Source organism: Telmatherina bonti (assembly GCF_933228915.1).
Source record: "Telmatherina bonti genome assembly, chromosome: 3".
Classification (NCBI taxonomy): Eukaryota; Metazoa; Chordata; class Actinopteri; order Atheriniformes; family Telmatherinidae; genus Telmatherina; species Telmatherina bonti.
In genome coordinates this window covers 38,735,195-38,753,802 of record NC_136621.1, presented here as the reverse complement: position 1 = coordinate 38,753,802, position 18,608 = coordinate 38,735,195, and the positions used below count along the sequence as shown (strand labels likewise).

The 18,608-nt window shown below is 46.2% G+C and overlaps 1 protein-coding gene across 1 annotated transcript in view; it reads right to left on the bottom strand.

Annotated features, from left to right (window-relative positions):
• LOC306774979 (alpha-1,6-mannosylglycoprotein 6-beta-N-acetylglucosaminyltransferase B-like) overlaps positions 1–18,608 on the bottom strand; it is a gene marked incomplete at both ends in the record, with an annotated part of 197,786 nt that overhangs the window by 170,473 nt on the left and 8,705 nt on the right. Inside the window, one exon of the mRNA XM_079265180.1 lies at positions 9,295–9,407. Within this exon, the coding sequence (XP_079121306.1) occupies positions 9,295–9,407 (113 nt within the window). The remainder of the gene's footprint in view (positions 1–9,294; positions 9,408–18,608) is intronic.

Below are 18,608 nucleotides of genomic sequence, written 5' to 3'. Positions count from 1 at the left end.
AGGACAGAAAGACCAGCTGCTCTAAGTCTCTGCATAAAAGACTTTAAATCACAGGTTTAGTCTTCTTCATTCAGGAAAACGTGACCTTTTATGTCTCAGAGAAAAACTACAGGACGACAAGGAGCCTCGGAGTCGATCTGCAGTCATTTCCCAACATGTGCTGTCAGGTGCACGCCGGGGTTCTCAGACTGACACAGCAGTGGCTTCCACACACAATTAGCTTCCTCCAGTCGCCTGACCCGTGACAACTTCCTGCTAACATCAACACCTCGGGACGGGAGAATCCCACTGATGATCACAGTCGCTTTGGCAACAGCATTGTTGCAATCTTCAGGGAACACCGAGACATTCAGGACATGAAGCATCTTCATCTGTCCTTTCCAAAGCCTTTGTCTGGATTGGAACCATGACTCAGCGTAAAAAAACACTCATCTGGAAACAAGAAGTAAAAAATACCGGATCAAAAAACCTCCAGATGGCATCGAGAAACTATTTACTGATTGACTTAATTGTGGATAAAATGAGAGAATTGGAGTCAGCAAGTAGAAAATTGAGTCATTCATCCTTTCAGGGATGTTTACAGCTTTGGAGAGTGAAGACTCAGGGGACCGATTGGTCTCTTCCGTCCCCTGGGTTGGCCAGCGCTGGGCTGCAGGAGCGAGAGACTTTCTGCAGTTGCTGGAACACGTCTCATCTCAGCTGCTGGCAGAGAAAAGCTTCAGCAGCGTCATGCTGGTGGTTAAATAGAGGACAGCTGCTTTCTGAAGGATCACGCTTCTTTCAGTCGTCCTCGATAACGGCTTTCACCAAAATCATATTATTATTGTTGTTATTCTTATTATTATTTCAATTGAATTAAATTCAAATGCTTATTTCAATAAATTATCATTTTGCTTTGTTTTTTTCTTACTTTCAGTGTCCAGTTATTTAAGTGACCACCTATACTTGGGGTGGGCGGCTTTGGTCCTGGGGGGCCACAGTCCTGGTCTAACACACATCAGACATATTCATCAGATTGATGTCAAACAGTCTGCTAATTAGCCACTGATTAGAGTCAGGTGTGTTGCAGCAGGGAAACTCCTAACAGCTGTGGGACTCTGGACCCGGAGGACCGGAGTTTCCCACCTCTGTTCTGGAGACGTTAGTAGAGCCTGAGTTCTCAATATTAATTTGATTCAGTTGCTTTTTGGAGCAACTTTGTGCTATTAAATTTCAATGAATCAAGACGAATAATTACAAAGCCTCCCAATTTTTTTTTTTTTTTTTAAATTTAATGCCGTTTCGAGTTTGGCAAGTTTTGGACGTTTTGGACATTTGTGGACCTTTTGGACGTTTTAGAAGTTTTTAATGTTTTGGACGTTTTTGGACGTTTTTGGACGTTTTTGGACGTGTTGGACATGTTGGATGTGTTGGACATGTTGGATGTGTTGGACCTTTTGGACGTGTTGGACATGTTGGACCTTTTGGACGTGTTGGACATGTTGGACGTGTTGGACATGTTGGATGTGTTGGACGTGTTGGACATGTTGGATGTGTTGGACATGTTGGACGTGTTGGACCTTTTGGACGTGTTGGACATGTTGGACGTGTTGGACATGTTGGATGTGTTGGCAGCCGTCAGCCAATCAGAATCAGACAAGGCCAGATGTCGGAGGAGCTGGTAAAATGAATGAACTGCTTCCTGCACAGACGCTCTGTCAAAAATGATGCATGTGATGTGGAACATGAGTGTAGGGCTGTGACTGTGTTTGCAGGCGTGTGTGTGTGTGTGTGTGTGTGTGTGTGTGTGTGTGTGTGTGTGTGTGTGCTGCTCTGCAGGAGGCGAGTGGCAGCTTAATGAAAGGGCCAGTTGTTTTGCAGAGAGCAGATGGATCTCTCTCTCAGTCTCTCCGGCTTCATCGTGTCCCACACCGCCGCTGTCGCTCCATTTAACCACCAGCTCATCGCAGACACACGTAAAACAGCCGGCTGGACGCTCACATCAGGAGACAACAGGAGCAGTGTGTGTTCACGACTCCAGAGACGCGTAGGAAGGGAGAAAATGGCCAAAGCAGTCGGCTGCATGTGCACCGCTGCAGCCAGGTGATGAAGATGATGAGCGACCTCTGCATGTTGTCAACACTGAGATATTAAAGTACAAAAATGATGCAAACACACACACACATTTAACTCCTCTGTGTAAAGGCGGTTGGAGAGTGTGCAGCTTTTAATGAGCTTCCTCCAGATGTCTGCTCAGGCTGCAGCACATGAACGGCTGATTAATCCACGATGTTTTCCTAAGAAACTCTGACACGAGCACCGGAATCCTAATTTATCACACAAACACAGTAATCTCCATTTATCTCACACACAGTAATCCCAGACGACCTCTCTACTGCAAACACACACACACACACACACACACACACAGTGTTCCCAAGCCTGAATGTGTGTGTGTGTGTGTGTGTTAGTTTAATCTGCTGTCCATCTCTCTCTCTCTCCCATTGACACCTGGATGACTCGCGTTCTCCGCATCACGGCCTCCATCTGAAACTCCACTCTAGTGGACAGTTTGTCTCTTTTCTCACACACTTCACACACTACTTTACCGAGTCCTGTCGATCCTCACACACATGACTGCAGCTTCATGATTATGTCCCACTTTCAGATTCCAGTTTTCCCAGTTTTCCCAGTCCGCAAACCTCTTAGAAATGTTTCAGAATTTATTTACTTACTTTAGAAAATCTGCTCTTTTATTAAATATCCTTTGAGCTGGACGTCGGGACTTTGTACCACTGTTTCTGCAAAACCAGCATTTAAAACCAGTAATTGATATCATCTCTTCTGAATAAGGTTAAAAATATTAAATGACTAAAAACAGTTCAACTCTTTGAGTTTTTCCACATTCTTTAAAATCAATATCTGCTTTTTTATTCTGAAAATAATTACAACAAAATCCTTCAACTAGCTCTGAAGGCTAAAAATTAAAATGACAATTCTTATGAAGGTAACATTCATTAAATCGTGATGATGGATTTAAAGGTCACATGGCTCAGGAAAACTTTGTGTCCCATGTTTTTCTGCGCCTCCATGACAGACAGAACCGATCCAAACGATCACTGAGGCAGACTCCGATGAAGAGTTTTCAGAGGAGGAGACAGGAAAGTTCAGACTACGATGCAGAGTGGAGACCAGCCAGGTCCGCATCACATCAACCCAACAACCACTGGATCCAGCCCAGTGGAGACCAGCCAGGTCCATGTCACATCAACCCAACAACCACTGGATCCAGCCTAGTGGAGACCAGCCAGGTCCATGTCACATCAACCCAACAACCACTGGATCCAGCCTAGTGGAGACCAGCCAGGTCCATGTCACATCAACCCAACAACCACTGGATCCAGCCTAGTGGAGACCAGCCAGGTCCATGTCACATCAACCCAACAACCACTGGATCCAGCCCAGTGGAGACCAGCCAGGTCCGCATCACATCAACCCAACAACCACTGGATCCAGCCCAGTGGAGACCAGCCAGGTCCGCATCACATCAACCCAACAACCACTGGATCCAGCCTAGTGGAGACCAGCCAGGTCCATGTCACATCAACCCAACAACCACTGGATCCAGCCCAGTGGAGACCAGCCAGGTCCATGTCACATCAACCCAACAACCACTGGATCCAGCCCAGTGGAGACCAGCCAGGTCCATGTCACATCAACCCAACAACCACTGGATCCAGCCCAGTGGAGACCAGCCAGGTCCACGTCACATCAACCCAACAACCACTGGATCCAGCCCAGTGGAGACCAGCCAGGTCCGCATCACATCAACCCAACAACCACTGGATCCAGCCCAGTGGAGACCAGCCAGGTCCGCATCACATCAACCCAACAACCACCCAGACGCGGACGTCATTGCAGCGGCAACGAGCAGAACATCTGGAGTTTACAACAAAATATAAACTACTACAGTACTACAGTATTACAGTACTACAGTACTACAGCATTACAGTACTACAGTACTACAGCATTACAGTACTACAGCATTACAGTATTACAGTACTACAGTATTACAGTACTACAATACTACAGTACTACAGTATTACAGTACTACAGTACTACAGCATTACAGTACTACAGCATTACAGTATTACAGTACTACAGTATTACAGTACTACAGTATTACAGTACTACAGTACTACAGCATTACAGTACTACAGCATTACAGTATTACAGTACTACAGTATTACAGTACTACAGTATTACAGTACTACAGTACTACAGTACTACAGGATACATGAAGTAGAATAATGAGATTCAGAAGCCCAACCGAGTCGAGGATTCCAGAGAGGAAAACTAAGGTTGAATGGAACCATGTTGAGGTTAATGTGCTCTCTACCAACACAGCCTGACCCAACAAGCTGAAAACCCCAACAAGCCCCACATGGATAGAAATCCCCTCACTTTATGTTAACTGGTGGTACAGTTGGCCTCCAGTCCCACCCAGGACTCTGGGATAGACCTGGGCGATTAATCGGATTTTAATCTCAGTACGATCTGGGTTTCCATCGATGATAAAAATAAAAGGGTGTGATTATTTTTCTCTCTGCAGTTTCCTCTCCTGCTGTCTTCAGCTGCTAATCGAGCGTCTCTGGCGTTGCAGCGCTGTGCTGTAAACTCCTCCCACAGCCGCTTTGCTTTCATTCAGACACTGTTGCCAACTTGGAGACTTTCTCACTAAATCTGGAGACGTTTTTTGTTAAAAGCGACAAATCTAGCAACTTTTACTGGAGTTATTAGAGACTTTTCTGGTGTTTTGGCGACTGACTTGAAGGCACATATTGTTCTGCAGTTACTGTAAGGAAGGAGCAGCGGGAGCCTCTCCCGTCCTAAAGCACTCCCAGGCGGCCAGTCTCAGTCGGCTCCGGCTGCAGGTCAATGTAGAATAACTGCAGTAGGTTGTGGAAGTTCACCTAAACATAGTTTATACCGTTGTCAGTGACAACTGGCTGCTTTATTTTCCTATACATAGTTCGGCCAGTTAAACACTGTAATATCCCTCCGTTACGGGGCGTTACCATAGCAACGCGTTAACCAGCTGGTTCAGATCAGCCGTCTTTTAACAGGTGAATGAGAGAAACGCGCTGCAGCCTGACAGCGGTTGTTTGGTATAAAACTACATCCAGGCCAACGTAAAATAGTTCCTATACTTCAGCAGTAGAAAAACAAATTTGTTATAAAATGTTTACTGTGAGGGACCATGGCATAAGCAGATAAAACAACTTGTAACCGTGTGTTAGATGGTTACAATGCACGACACGGAGTCTAGAACATCCTTACTTATATTTATCTATTCAGTTTACATCAGTATTTGCACTTTGTCAAGATAAAGCTTCGTGTTATTTGTTTGTTTTTAGGTGGAATCCTAAAAGACATTTTTTTAAAAGTCACGATGTAAAAAAAATTAATAAAATCATGTTAAAGATAAAAAGATAATTGTGTTCAATAATCGAGATCTCAATTTCAGTCAAAATAATCGTGATTATCATTTTTGCCATAATGGAGCAGCCCTATTCCGCTGGCTGACCACCGGGTCGTTCCTCCATGGAGACTCTGCAGAGCGCGACACAGTAGCAACCTCACATTCATGGTTTAAACGTGTCTAAAATTGATCCAAAAGGAGAAGAAGTTGGTTGCTGACAAGTTCTAAAAAGGGAATTCTCAGGAATGATCTGTGCTCGGTAAAATATCAGTTTTCCTGCCAACACGGTGTTGGAACAGGAGAAATACGGAAAACTCCAGTCTGTTCGGTTTAAATGAAACATAAAAACACCGTTTTCATTTGCCTCTGCGTAAAGTGACCTCCGATAATCACACGCTCTTCACATGAGGTTGGAAGCGTTTACAGCAGGACGTATTCATACACACATCTCTTTATAAACGGAGGAAAGTGTTATTGAGATAAGCTGCAGGACAAATCTGTGGCTGTCGACGTGTTTTCTTTGCTTCGCTGGTTGATCCTACTGGTTTATGCACCGCTACAACCAGTTCATTAAGTCCGCCGAGTCGGCGTCTTATCTCCAGACGATTAGAGCTCAGTTCTCAGCTTCAGTATCATTTTAGTTAAAACATATTGAAGTATTTACACAACTTTACTCTTGAGTGGAAATGATCCGATCGCCAACAAACCTAAACCTGATGCAAGTCCTGAACTGGGGAAAAGATGGCGCCATGATGGTGCTGAGTGCGTCCCATCTTCATTTATTCTTCACCAGTAAAAGATATTTACACATCTTAAATCTTCAATCTGACTCAAAGTATTCAAACAGACCTTGTTGTTGCAGAAATACTTGTTTCATTATTCCTCAAGCAAAGGCTGCAGAAGCGTTCAGCAGCTTGGTGTGGTCAGGCATCACCATGGAGACGTCCTGTTTCCTGCCACATTTCACCCTGATTTGCTCATGTTTCTTTTCCTTATTTTATTTTATATTTATCATTGTTTTCTTTTCCATCTCTGGAGTCATGTTTGTCCTTGTGTCTCAGCAGCTTTAAACTTTCACTCTTTATTAAGTCAAATTAGGCTAAATCCTTCTTTTCACCGTGCTGGGTCCTCCACATCCCTCCAGTCCACTCCGGATCTGATCACGGAGCAGCATGTGCTTCACCGTCTCGCCCATAAGTCTTGATCTAAGCTGCCTTCTTCAGTGGATGTTGTCTCAAACAGGATCTCGTCTGTTTTTTGTTGGTTTTTCTTCTGTCGGACCAAAGTTTTGCCTGAGAAGATCCGTTTGAGAGGAGATAATCCCCAGATGTGTTCAATGAAAATAGGATTCTTTTATCCTGCTTTAAGCAAAGTCTTTTTAAATAATCTGCATCTTCAATCAGGCCAACATAGTGCTGGGCGAAACGACCAAAATCTCAAATCACGATATAGATCATCTTATATCCCCATAACGATATACATAACCATATAAAACTGTATAATGTTGTGTCAGTCATCAGTTATGTATCAGATGTTGCTAGGCAACAGCAGCAGTGATCTCCTTCCATCTGGGGGAACTATGGCCGTATGACGTTCCACAGGTAAATACCTGCTGCAGTGTTTGGTCTGGAGTTTATTCTGAGCTTTCTCCTCCACTTGACGCTGCCTTTGCTGCTTTTACTCGTTGACTCTGTTCTTTATTCTGTATTCTTTATCCTGATTCCTGCAGGTGATAAAATGAGTTAGTTGTGTCAGAGTCCGTTGTTGGGACTGTGAGCTAGTCTGTTGTCGGTTCCATGTCGGTCTTTTTTAGGAACTAGCTCATCGGTTTGGGTTGGCTGGTCATCTTATAGCGAATTATTCTGCTCTGAAACACATCTGCTACCGCCTTTCTTTATGTTTATATATTGCAGTGTGCCGTAAAGCATATCTTGATGTAAAATACGGCAGTAAAGCACCTTATCGTAGCGTAAACAATAGAAACTGTCATTTCATATTAGGCTCTGCTGTCCAAATGATTTATATCATATCGCCCAGCCCCAGGCCAACAGAAAAACACTTGAAATTTTTCATCTTAAAATAAAAATGTACTTTCATATGAAACAAGGATTACTGCTGAACGAGCTGAAGAGCATGAAGTCTGGCCTGTGAATCTGAATATTTACTGCAAAATGACGCAAGCCTCAAATACTAACGACAAATCAGTCTGCACATGTGATTGCAGAAGAAAGTTCAGAAAAATATCTAAAATAAAAGGATAACTCCTCACACATTCATGTGGATATAACCAACTGCACAATATATCGCTCAAGCATCATCACTGCAGTGTACGTGTGTGCAGTAGTCACGTTGTAATGTCGGAGGCAGATTATCACAACATGTTCATCAATTTCAAGGGTGCCTGACACAAGTTTGTTTCCTGCCAAGGGCAAACAAACCATTATAGTAAAACACATTTCACATTTGCACATGATAGAACAAAACATCTCCTCAGGACAGCACGAGAAGACAAGAGCTCTCAACTACAGACATAAACCACAAGGAGCGGTAAGATTAGTGCAGGTTCACTCTCAACAACATGGCAGGAATGCAGCACAACAAAGTGCTGTTCAAGTCCTCTTGAAAACTTCAGTATTTTTCCCTTTTTTTTCCCCCCAATTTAATTGCATTCATGATTTACATAAATAAATCTTTACATCTTTTGCACACCACAAATAAAAAGGAACAGGTAGAAGAAAACTGCCCCTCTCTATACATCACCTTCAATTTGGTGCCAAAAGTCACACCGCTGACTAAACAGAAGGAAATAATAAAAAAGAAAAAAAAAAAAGTTACATTTTCCTCTAAAAGCAACATTTTTTTAAAGTAATACTTTTACAACTTTTCTGGTTAACATTCAATGCATTCCATATTTTAACACCTGCAGCAGAAATACACATTTGTTTTATGGTTAATGGAGAAAATATGGGTTTGAAATCCAACTAATTCTGCATTTGCTCAGTTAAATGTTTGTTCTTTGTTTAATACAGTATTATTGGTGTTTGTAACTCAACCAAATCCTCAACTCAACCAATATTTATTTATAAGATGGAAAGTCTATTTGTATGTTATCTGTAACCTGTAAATTATTTTTATTACTCATTGTTGGAACAAAACCAAGGGGGTGATATCAGCGGGTTAGAAGAAAATGGCATTGACAGCTTTTTCCATGTTGCTCTCCATGTAGCTACACTTTTCCTTCCTGCAACTGCAGATTAAGGCAAATAAATCAGGAAATGGTCCATCCAATGTCGAAGAAATAATGTCTGCATCCGTTTTCACCAAGTTTGAACCAAAACAGAATTATCAAAAAGCATTTTATGAGTTTTTCCCTTAATAAATAAAGTTACAAACAGCAAGAAAACTTCTGCTTTTGTCCTTTTAAAGCACAGATACCGAGTAACGTTTGTAAAGAAGAAACTGGTCTACTAGCTTTGTTTTTTTGTTTTTTTTTACAGATGTAGTTAATTAAAAATACTGCGGTTGTAAAAATAAATACAACAGAAAATGAATCATTTTAACCAGTAAAAAGTTTAGTTAAACAGAAAATTAAAGCTTTTGTGAGTCACTTCTTCCAAGTTGTGTTCTCATTAGGGGCTTAGCCCCCCCTGTAAATCAGATTGTAGTAACACCCCTGATAATTTAATACTTTGCCAAAGCTTATTGAAAGTTTTTAGAAATGTGAGTTGAACATGAGAGAAACACCAGCAGGAGTTTTTGCATTATGCAGCAGCGCTTCAGCATTTTAACTCAGTGAAGAAACTGTTCACACACAAACACACACACATCATTACCTTCGGTGCGGATGGTGAAAGGGGAGTCCCCCAGTCTCTTGGTTGAGAACTGTCCCCCCAGAGAGGTCATTAGAAAGCAGAGGCTGAAGAAGCCAACTCCCACCACAAATATCCTGCAACACAGGAGGAGAGAGAGAGAAAGAAGAACGATAAACAAGTTTATGAGGACGGACAGGTGAACAGATGTTAGGCTTAGTAGCACATCATCGTATCGCATCTTCACGTTATACATGAAGACGGACAAATACGAGCAAGAGAGAGAGAAGAAAACCATGATTTATTAAAAGCAAAAGTGGAAATCCAGACAGATTTACGTCTAGACCGCTGAGGACTGACAGAAAGCAAAAACATCAATAACAAAAACAAATTAAAAAGGTGGGAAACGCAGCTGTAGACGCAGCTACAGGAGGCAAAAGGAATAAATTTCCCAGACAGATCAGTGGTTGCATACAGGAGAGAAGAAAGAAACTCATGTTCTGATGATATTCTGCATACGTCTAAGAAAAGTCCAACAATCCGAGCAGTTTGTCCCGAAGCGCAGGCAGAATGTTTGTGATTATTAATGCAACACATTTTCACATGAAGGAGACGGAAAGAAAAGAAGGCTCCCGTGCCGGCTCACAGGCACAAGCCACTTTCATCCTCCATCACAGCTCACAAAGCAGGTGGCGATGCACACCTCAGATGGCCCGCCTCCAACATGCATGATGGAAAATCCGAATTACAACTGCATTTGAAGGCAGCATCTCTGATGTTATGAGACAAAACATGAAACCAAATCTCAGGTGATTTTACCTGGATGTCGTGGGCTCAGAAACAAGCCAGGCATACAAACGTCCTCCTTATCCTGCTTTGTGCCACAGATCTGCTACTTCTCACGTTCCCAAAACATCACTGCAAACTGAGATGAGGCTTGGGGGTAAATCTCCCTTTCAGACCACCATGGGAATACCAGACCTGGGACTTAAGAGTTTAATAATACAAAAACTGCACAAGTTAAGTTGCTCTGCAGCGTATATGGAGCAGGTTAAGTTGCTCTGCAGCATATATGGAGCAGGTTAAGTTGCTCTGCAGCGTATATGGATGCAGGTTAAGTTGCTCTGCAGCGTATATGGAGCAGGTTAAGTTGCTCTGCAGCGTATATGGATGCAGGTTAAGTTGCTCTGCAGCGTATATGGATGCAGGTTAAGTTGCTCTGCAGCGTATATGGAGCAGGTTAAGTTGCTCTGCAGCGTATATGGAGCAGGTTAAGTTGCTCTGCAGCGTATATGGATGCAGGTTAAGTTGCTCTGCAGCGTATATGGATGCAGGTTAAGTTGCTCTGCAGCGTATATGGATGCAGGTTAAGTTGCTCTGCAGCGTATATGGATGCAGGTTAAGTTGCTCTGCAGCGTATATGGATGCAGGTTAAGTTGCTCTGCAGCGTATATGGATGCAGGTTAAGTTGCTCTGCAGCGTATATGGATGCAGGTTAAGTTGCTCTGCAGCGTATATGGAGCAGGTTAAGTTGCTCTGCAGCATATATGGATGCAGGTTAAGTTGCTCTGCAGCATATATGGATGCAGGTTAAGTTGCTCTGCAGCGTATATGGATGCAGGTTAAGTTGCTCTGCAGCGTATATGGATGCAGGTTAAGTTGCTCTGCAGCGTATATGGATGCAGGTTAAGTTGCTCTGCAGCGTATATGGATGCAGGTTAAGTTGCTCTGCAGCGTATATGGATGCAGGTTAAGTTGCTCTGCAGCGTATATGGATGCAGGTTAAGTTGCTCTGCAGCGTATATGGAGCAGGTTAAGTTGCTCTGCAGCGTATATGGAGCAGGTTAAGTTGCTCTGCAGCGTATATGGATGCAGGTTAAGTTGCTCTGCAGCGTATATGGATGCAGGTTAAGTTGCTCTGCAGCGTATATGGATGCAGGTTAAGTTGCTCTGCAGCGTATATGGAGCAGGTTAAGTTGCTCTGCAGCGTATATGGATGCAGGTTAAGTTGCTCTGCAGCGTATATGGATGCAGGTTAAGTTGCTCTGCAGCGTATATGGAGCAGGTTAAGTTGCTCTGCAGCGTATATGGAGCAGGTTAAGTTGCTCTGCAGCGTATATGGAGCAGGTTAAGTTGCTCTGCAGCGTATATGGATGCAGGTTAAGTTGCTCTGCAGCGTATATGGATGCAGGTTAAGTTGCTCTGCAGCGTATATGGATGCAGGTTAAGTTGCTCTGCAGCGTATATGGATGCAGGTTAAGTTGCTCTGCAGCGTATATGGATGCAGGTTAAGTTGCTCTGCAGCGTATATGGAGCAGGTTAAGTTGCTCTGCAGCAGATATGGATGCAGGTTAAGTTGCTCTGCAGCATATATGGATGCAGGTTAAGTTGCTCTGCAGCGTATATGGATGCAGGTTAAGTTGCTCTGCAGCGTATATGGATGCAGGTTAAGTTGCTCTGCAGCGTATATGGATGCAGGTTAAGTTGCTCTGCAGCGTATATGGAGCAGGTTAAGTTGCTCTGCAGCGTATATGGATGCAGGTTAAGTTGCTCTGCAGCGTATATGGAGCAGGTTAAGTTGCTCTGCAGCGTATATGGATGCAGGTTAAGTTGCTCTGCAGCAGATATGGATGCAGGTTAAGTTGCTCTGCAGCGTATATGGATGCAGGTTAAGTTGCTCTGCAGCGTATATGGATGCAGGTTAAGTTGCTCTGCAGCGTATATGGATGCAGGTTAAGTTGCTCTGCAGCGTATATGGATGCAGGTTAAGTTGCTCTGCAGCGTATATGGATGCAGGTTAAGTTGCTCTGCAGCGTATATGGATGCAGGTTAAGTTGCTCTGCAGCGTATATGGAGCAGGTTAAGTTGCTCTGCAGCGTATATGGAGCAGGTTAAGTTGCTCTGCAGCGTATATGGATGCAGGTTAAGTTGCTCTGCAGCGTATATGGATGCAGGTTAAGTTGCTCTTCAGCAGATATGAATGCAGGTTAAGTTGCTCTGCAGCAGATATGGATGCAGGTTAAGTTGCTCTGCAGCGTATATGGAGCAGGTTAAGTTGCTCTGCAGCAGATATGGATGCAGGTTAAGTTGCTCTGCAGCGTATATGGATGCAGGTTAAGTTGCTCTGCAGCGTATATGGATGCAGGTTAAGTTGCTCTGCAGCGTATATGGATGCAGGTTAAGTTGCTCTGCAGCGTATATGGATGCAGGTTAAGTTGCTCTGCAGCGTATATGGATGCAGGTTAAGTTGCTCTGCAGCGTATATGGATGCAGGTTAAGTTGCTCTGCAGCGTATATGGATGCAGGTTAAGTTGCTCTGCAGCGTATATGGAGCAGGTTAAGTTGCTCTGCAGCAGATATGGATGCAGGTTAAGTTGCTCTGCAGCATATATGGATGCAGGTTAAGTTGCTCTGCAGCGTATATGGATGCAGGTTAAGTTGCTCTGCAGCGTATATGGAGCAGGTTAAGTTGCTCTGCAGCGTATATGGATGCAGGTTAAGTTGCTCTGCAGCAAATATGGATGCAGGTTAAGTTGCTCTGCAGCGTATATGGATGCAGGTTAAGTTGCTCTGCAGCGTATATGGATGCAGGTTAAGTTGCTCTGCAGCGTATATGGATGCAGGTTAAGTTGCTCTGCAGCGTATATGGATGCAGGTTAAGTTGCTCTGCAGCAGATATGGATGCAGGTTAAGTTGCTCTGCAGCGTATATGGATGCAGGTTAAGTTGCTCTGCAGCGTATATGGAGCAGGTTAAGTTGCTTTGCAGCGTATATGGATGCAGGTTAAGTTGCTCTGCAGCGTATATGGATGCAGGTTAAGTTGCTCTGCAGCGTATATGGATGCAGGTTAAGTTGCTCTGCAGCGTATATGGAGCAGGTTAAGTTGCTCTGCAGCGTATATGGAGCAGGTTAAGTTGCTCTGCAGCGTATATGGATGCAGGTTAAGTTGCTCTGCAGCGTATATGGATGCAGGTTAAGTTGCTCTGCAGCGTATATGGATGCAGGTTAAGTTGCTCTGCAGCGTATATGGAGCAGGTTAAGTTGCTCTGCAGCGTATATGGAGCAGGTTAAGTTGCTCTGCAGCGTATATGGATGCAGGTTAAGTTGCTCTGCAGCGTATATGGATGCAGGTTAAGTTGCTCTGCAGCGTATATGGATGCAGGTTAAGTTGCTCTGCAGCGTATATGGATGCAGGTTAAGTTGCTCTGCAGCATATATGGATGCAGGTTAAGTTGCTCTGCAGCGTATATGGAGCAGGTTAAGTTGCTCTGCAGCGTATATGGATGCAGGTTAAGTTGCTCTGCAGCGTATATGGATGCAGGTTAAGTTGCTCTGCAGCGTATATGGATGCAGGTTAAGTTGCTCTGCAGCGTATATGGAGCAGGTTAAGTTGCTCTGCAGCGTATATGGAGCAGGTTAAGTTGCTCTGCAGCATATATGGATGCAGGTTAAGTTGCTCTGCAGCGTATATGGATGCAGGTTAAGTTGCTCTGCAGCGTATATGGATGCAGGTTAAGTTGCTCTGCAGCGTATATGGATGCAGGTTAAGTTGCTCTGCAGCGTATATGGAGCAGGTTAAGTTGCTCTGCAGCGTATATGGAGCAGGTTAAGTTGCTCTGCAGCGTATATGGATGCAGGTTAAGTTGCTCTGCAGCGTATATGGATGCAGGTTAAGTTGCTCTGCAGCGTATATGGATGCAGGTTAAGTTGCTCTGCAGCGTATATGGATGCAGGTTAAGTTGCTCTGCAGCGTATATGGATGCAGGTTAAGTTGCTCTGCAGCGTATATGGATGCAGGTTAAGTTGCTCTGCAGCAAATATGGATGCAGGTTAAGTTGCTCTGCAGCGTATATGGATGCAGGTTAAGTTGCTCTGCAGCGTATATGGATGCAGGTTAAGTTGCTCTGCAGCGTATATGGATGCAGGTTAAGTTGCTCTGCAGCGTATATGGAGCAGGTTAAGTTGCTCTGCAGCAGATATGGATGCAGGTTAAGTTGCTCTGCAGCATATATGGATGCAGGTTAAGTTGCTCTGCAGCGTATATGGATGCAGGTTAAGTTGCTCTGCAGCGTATATGGAGCAGGTTAAGTTGCTCTGCAGCGTATATGGATGCAGGTTAAGTTGCTCTGCAGCAAATATGGATGCAGGTTAAGTTGCTCTGCAGCGTATATGGATGCAGGTTAAGTTGCTCTGCAGCGTATATGGATGCAGGTTAAGTTGCTCTGCAGCGTATATGGATGCAGGTTAAGTTGCTCTGCAGCGTATATGGAGCAGGTTAAGTTGCTCTGCAGCGTATATGGATGCAGGTTAAGTTGCTCTGCAGCGTATATGGATGCAGGTTAAGTTGCTCTGCAGCGTATATGGATGCAGGTTAAGTTGCTCTGCAGCGTATATGGATGCAGGTTAAGTTGCTCTGCAGCGTATATGGATGCAGGTTAAGTTGCTCTGCAGCGTATATGGAGCAGGTTAAGTTGCTCTGCAGCGTATATGGAGCAGGTTAAGTTGCTCTGCAGCGTATATGGATGCAGGTTAAGTTGCTCTGCAGCGTATATGGAGCAGGTTAAGTTGCTCTGCAGCGTATATGGATGCAGGTTAAGTTGCTCTGCAGCGTATATGGATGCAGGTTAAGTTGCTCTGCAGCGTATATGGAGCAGGTTAAGTTGCTCTGCAGCGTATATGGAGCAGGTTAAGTTGCTCTGCAGCGTATATGGATGCAGGTTAAGTTGCTCTGCAGCGTATATGGATGCAGGTTAAGTTGCTCTGCAGCGTATATGGATGCAGGTTAAGTTGCTCTGCAGCGTATATGGATGCAGGTTAAGTTGCTCTGCAGCATATATGGATGCAGGTTAAGTTGCTCTGCAGCGTATATGGAGCAGGTTAAGTTGCTCTGCAGCGTATATGGATGCAGGTTAAGTTGCTCTGCAGCGTATATGGATGCAGGTTAAGTTGCTCTGCAGCGTATATGGATGCAGGTTAAGTTGCTCTGCAGCGTATATGGAGCAGGTTAAGTTGCTCTGCAGCGTATATGGATGCAGGTTAAGTTGCTCTGCAGCGTATATGGAGCAGGTTAAGTTGCTCTGCAGCGTATATGGAGCAGGTTAAGTTGCTCTGCAGCGTATATGGATGCAGGTTAAGTTGCTCTGCAGCGTATATGGATGCAGGTTAAGTTGCTCTGCAGCGTATATGGATGCAGGTTAAGTTGCTCTGCAGCGTATATGGATGCAGGTTAAGTTGCTCTGCAGCGTATATGGAGCAGGTTAAGTTGCTCTGCAGCGTATATGGAGCAGGTTAAGTTGCTCTGCAGCGTATATGGATGCAGGTTTTTATATTGTACTGAGACTCTTTGGGGAAAAAGGAAGGAAAAGCTGTTTGTGACTCTCATCCAGTGGACAAAATGCAAGTTAGCCTCCATGACTAACAGGTCAAATCCCACCTCTAAAATACTTCCTGCTCCACTGCTAAACCCTCACAAGAGAAAAGTCTTGGAAGGTATTGAAGAAACTGCAACGCAGTAGCAGAATAATAAAAAAAAGCAGCAGCATGGACCATTTTCCCAAATGTCATCCATAATGTTTGTTTATTTTGCCAAATATATTCTCAGCTTTAAAAAATAAACAGAAAGGCTGAATTTACCAGCTAGAATGGTTCCTTATGAGAACAGTGGAAATCCCTCCTCTTACAGAAATACAGACATGTTTTCTGCATCATATTTAATCCGATTCAATCATCAGGAGGTGTGAATGGCAGCACTGCTGGGTCTTTCATCCACCCTGAACTCTGATGGTGTAACAGGAAGCCGACACATTACAGTACTACCGTTTGAAATGACACGCGTGATGATAAAATTATTTAACTGTGTGCTTAGTAGAATAATTTAATAAATTACAGATGCAGAACCAAAAAACACAGAAAGAACTTCTGAAATCTCCTGAAGCTAAATAATCATTTTAATCACTTTAAACATGAAGATCAGATCTCTGATAACTTGCTGACATTAAAGTAGCTCGACATGACTTTGTAAATAGTTATGGGTTTGACTCTTTTTGACATTTCACTGACATTTAATCGACATGGCAACGCAGGTTTACTTCTATAGTACATTTCATGCAAGAGACCATTTTAAGCTCTTCACATTAAGCAGAAGGAAGGTGCAAAGGAAGCATTAAAAGGCAGCAAAAGATCACAATAAAATCATAAATTAAAACCAAGAAAGTTAAAAGTTACTGTGCAGATTTCATGTAGGTGCAGGATGAAATGTTTTTAACCTGATTTAAACGTGTTTACATGGTGGAGCTTCATCTGCACTGGAAGTTTGGTCAACTAGTTTGCAGCATGACAGAAATGCTGCTTCTCCATGTTTAGTCTGGACTCTGCGCTCCGGACCCTGCGCTCCGGACTCCGCGCTCCGGACCCCGCGCTCCGGACCCCGCGCTCCGGACCCCGCGCTCCGGACCCTGCGCTCCGGACTCCGCGCTCCGGACTCCGCGCTCCGGACCCTGCGCTCCGGACCCTGGGCTCCGGACCCTGGGCTCCGGACTCCGCGCTCCGGACTCCGCGCTCCGGACCCTGCGCTCCGGACTCCGCGCTCCGGACTCCGCGCTCCGGACTCCGCGCTCCGGACCCTGCGCTCCGGACTCCGCGCTCCGGACTCCGCGCTCCGGACCCTGGGCTCCGGACCCTGGGCTCCGGACCCTGGGCTCCGGACCCTGCGCTCCGGACCCTGCGCTCCGGACTCTGCGCTCCGGACTCTGCGCTCCGGACTCTGGCCCCGGTTGACCTGAGTCTTTGGATCTAGAAGCTCTGCTTGGTTTGTATTCTCTGAACATGTCACAGATGTATTCTGGTCCTGAACCGTTCTGGGATTCTGTAAACCACCAGCAGGGTTTCAACATTTATCCTGCGACTGACTGGAAACCAGTGTAAAGATGTTGAAACTGGTGCGATGCGTTCAGATCTTCTGGTCCTGGTTAAAGCTCCAGCAGCATCTGGAGGAGCTGCAGATGTTTTATGCTCTTTAAACAGGAAGTCCTGTTGAAAGATTATTCCAGTTTCTACTGGTCTTACTGGGAGACTAAACTTTTCATCCTGTTGATGTTTCTGATCATAAAAAAGCTTTTTAGTGACGTTTTAATGCAGCGTCCATAAACACTCTGAGATTCAAGACCCGGCCGCCGAGTCTCCGGGTTCCAGACCCGGCCGCCGAGTCTCCGGGTTCCAGACCCGGCCGCCGAGTCTCCGGGTTCCAGACCCGGCCGCCTAGTCTCCGGGTTCCAGACCCGGCCGCCTAGTCTCCGGGTTCCAGACCCGGCCGCCGAGTCTCCGGGTTCCAGACCCGGCCGCCTAGACTCCGGGTTCCAGACCCGGCCGCCGAGTCTCCGGGTTCCAGACCCGGCCGCCGAGTCTCCGGGTTCCAGACCCGGCCGCCGAGTCTCCGGGTTCCAGACCCGGCCGCCGAGTCTCCGGGTTCCAGACCCGGCCGCCTAGACTCCGGGTTCCAGACCCGGCCGCCGAGTCTCCGGGTTCCAGACCCGGCCGCCTAGTCTCCGGGTTCCAGACCCGGCCGCCGAGTCTCCGGGTTCCAGACCCGGCCGCCGAGTCTCCGGGTTCCAGACCCGGCCGCCGAGTCTCCGGGTTCCAGACCCGGCCGCCTAGACTCCGGGTTCCAGACCCGGCCGCCGAGTCTCCGGGTTCCAGACCCGGCCGCCTAGTCTCCGGGTTCCAGACCCGGCCGCCGAGTCTCCGGGTTCCAGACCCGGCCGCCGAGTCTCCGGGTTCCAGACCCGGCCGCCTAGTCTCCGGGTTCCAGACCCGGCCGCCGAGTCTCCGGGTTCCAGACCCGGCCGCCTAGTCTCCGGGTTCCAGACCCGGCCGCCTAGTCTCCGGGTTCCAGACCCGGCCGCCGAGTCTCCGGGTTCCAGACCCGGCCGCCGAGTCTCCGGGTTCCAGACCCGGCCGCCTAGTCTCCGGGTTCCAGACCCGGCCGCCGAGTCTCCGGGTTCCAGACCCGGCCGCCTAGTCTCCGGCCGCCTAGTCTCCGGGTTCCAGACCCGGCCGCCTAGTCTCCGGCCGCCTAGTCTCCGGGTTCCAGACCCGGCCGCCTAGTCTCCGGGTTCCAGACCCGGCCGCCTAGTCTCCGGCCGCCTAGTCTCCGGGTTCCAGACCCGGCCGCCTAGTCTCCGGGTTCCAGACCCGGCCGCCTAGTCTCCGGCCGCCTAGTCTCCGGGTTCCAGACCCGGCCGCCTAGTCTTCGGGTTCCAGACCCGGCTGCCTAGTCTCCGGGTTCCAGACCCGGCCGCCTAGTCTCCGGGTTCCAGACCCGGCCGCCTAGTCTCCGGGTT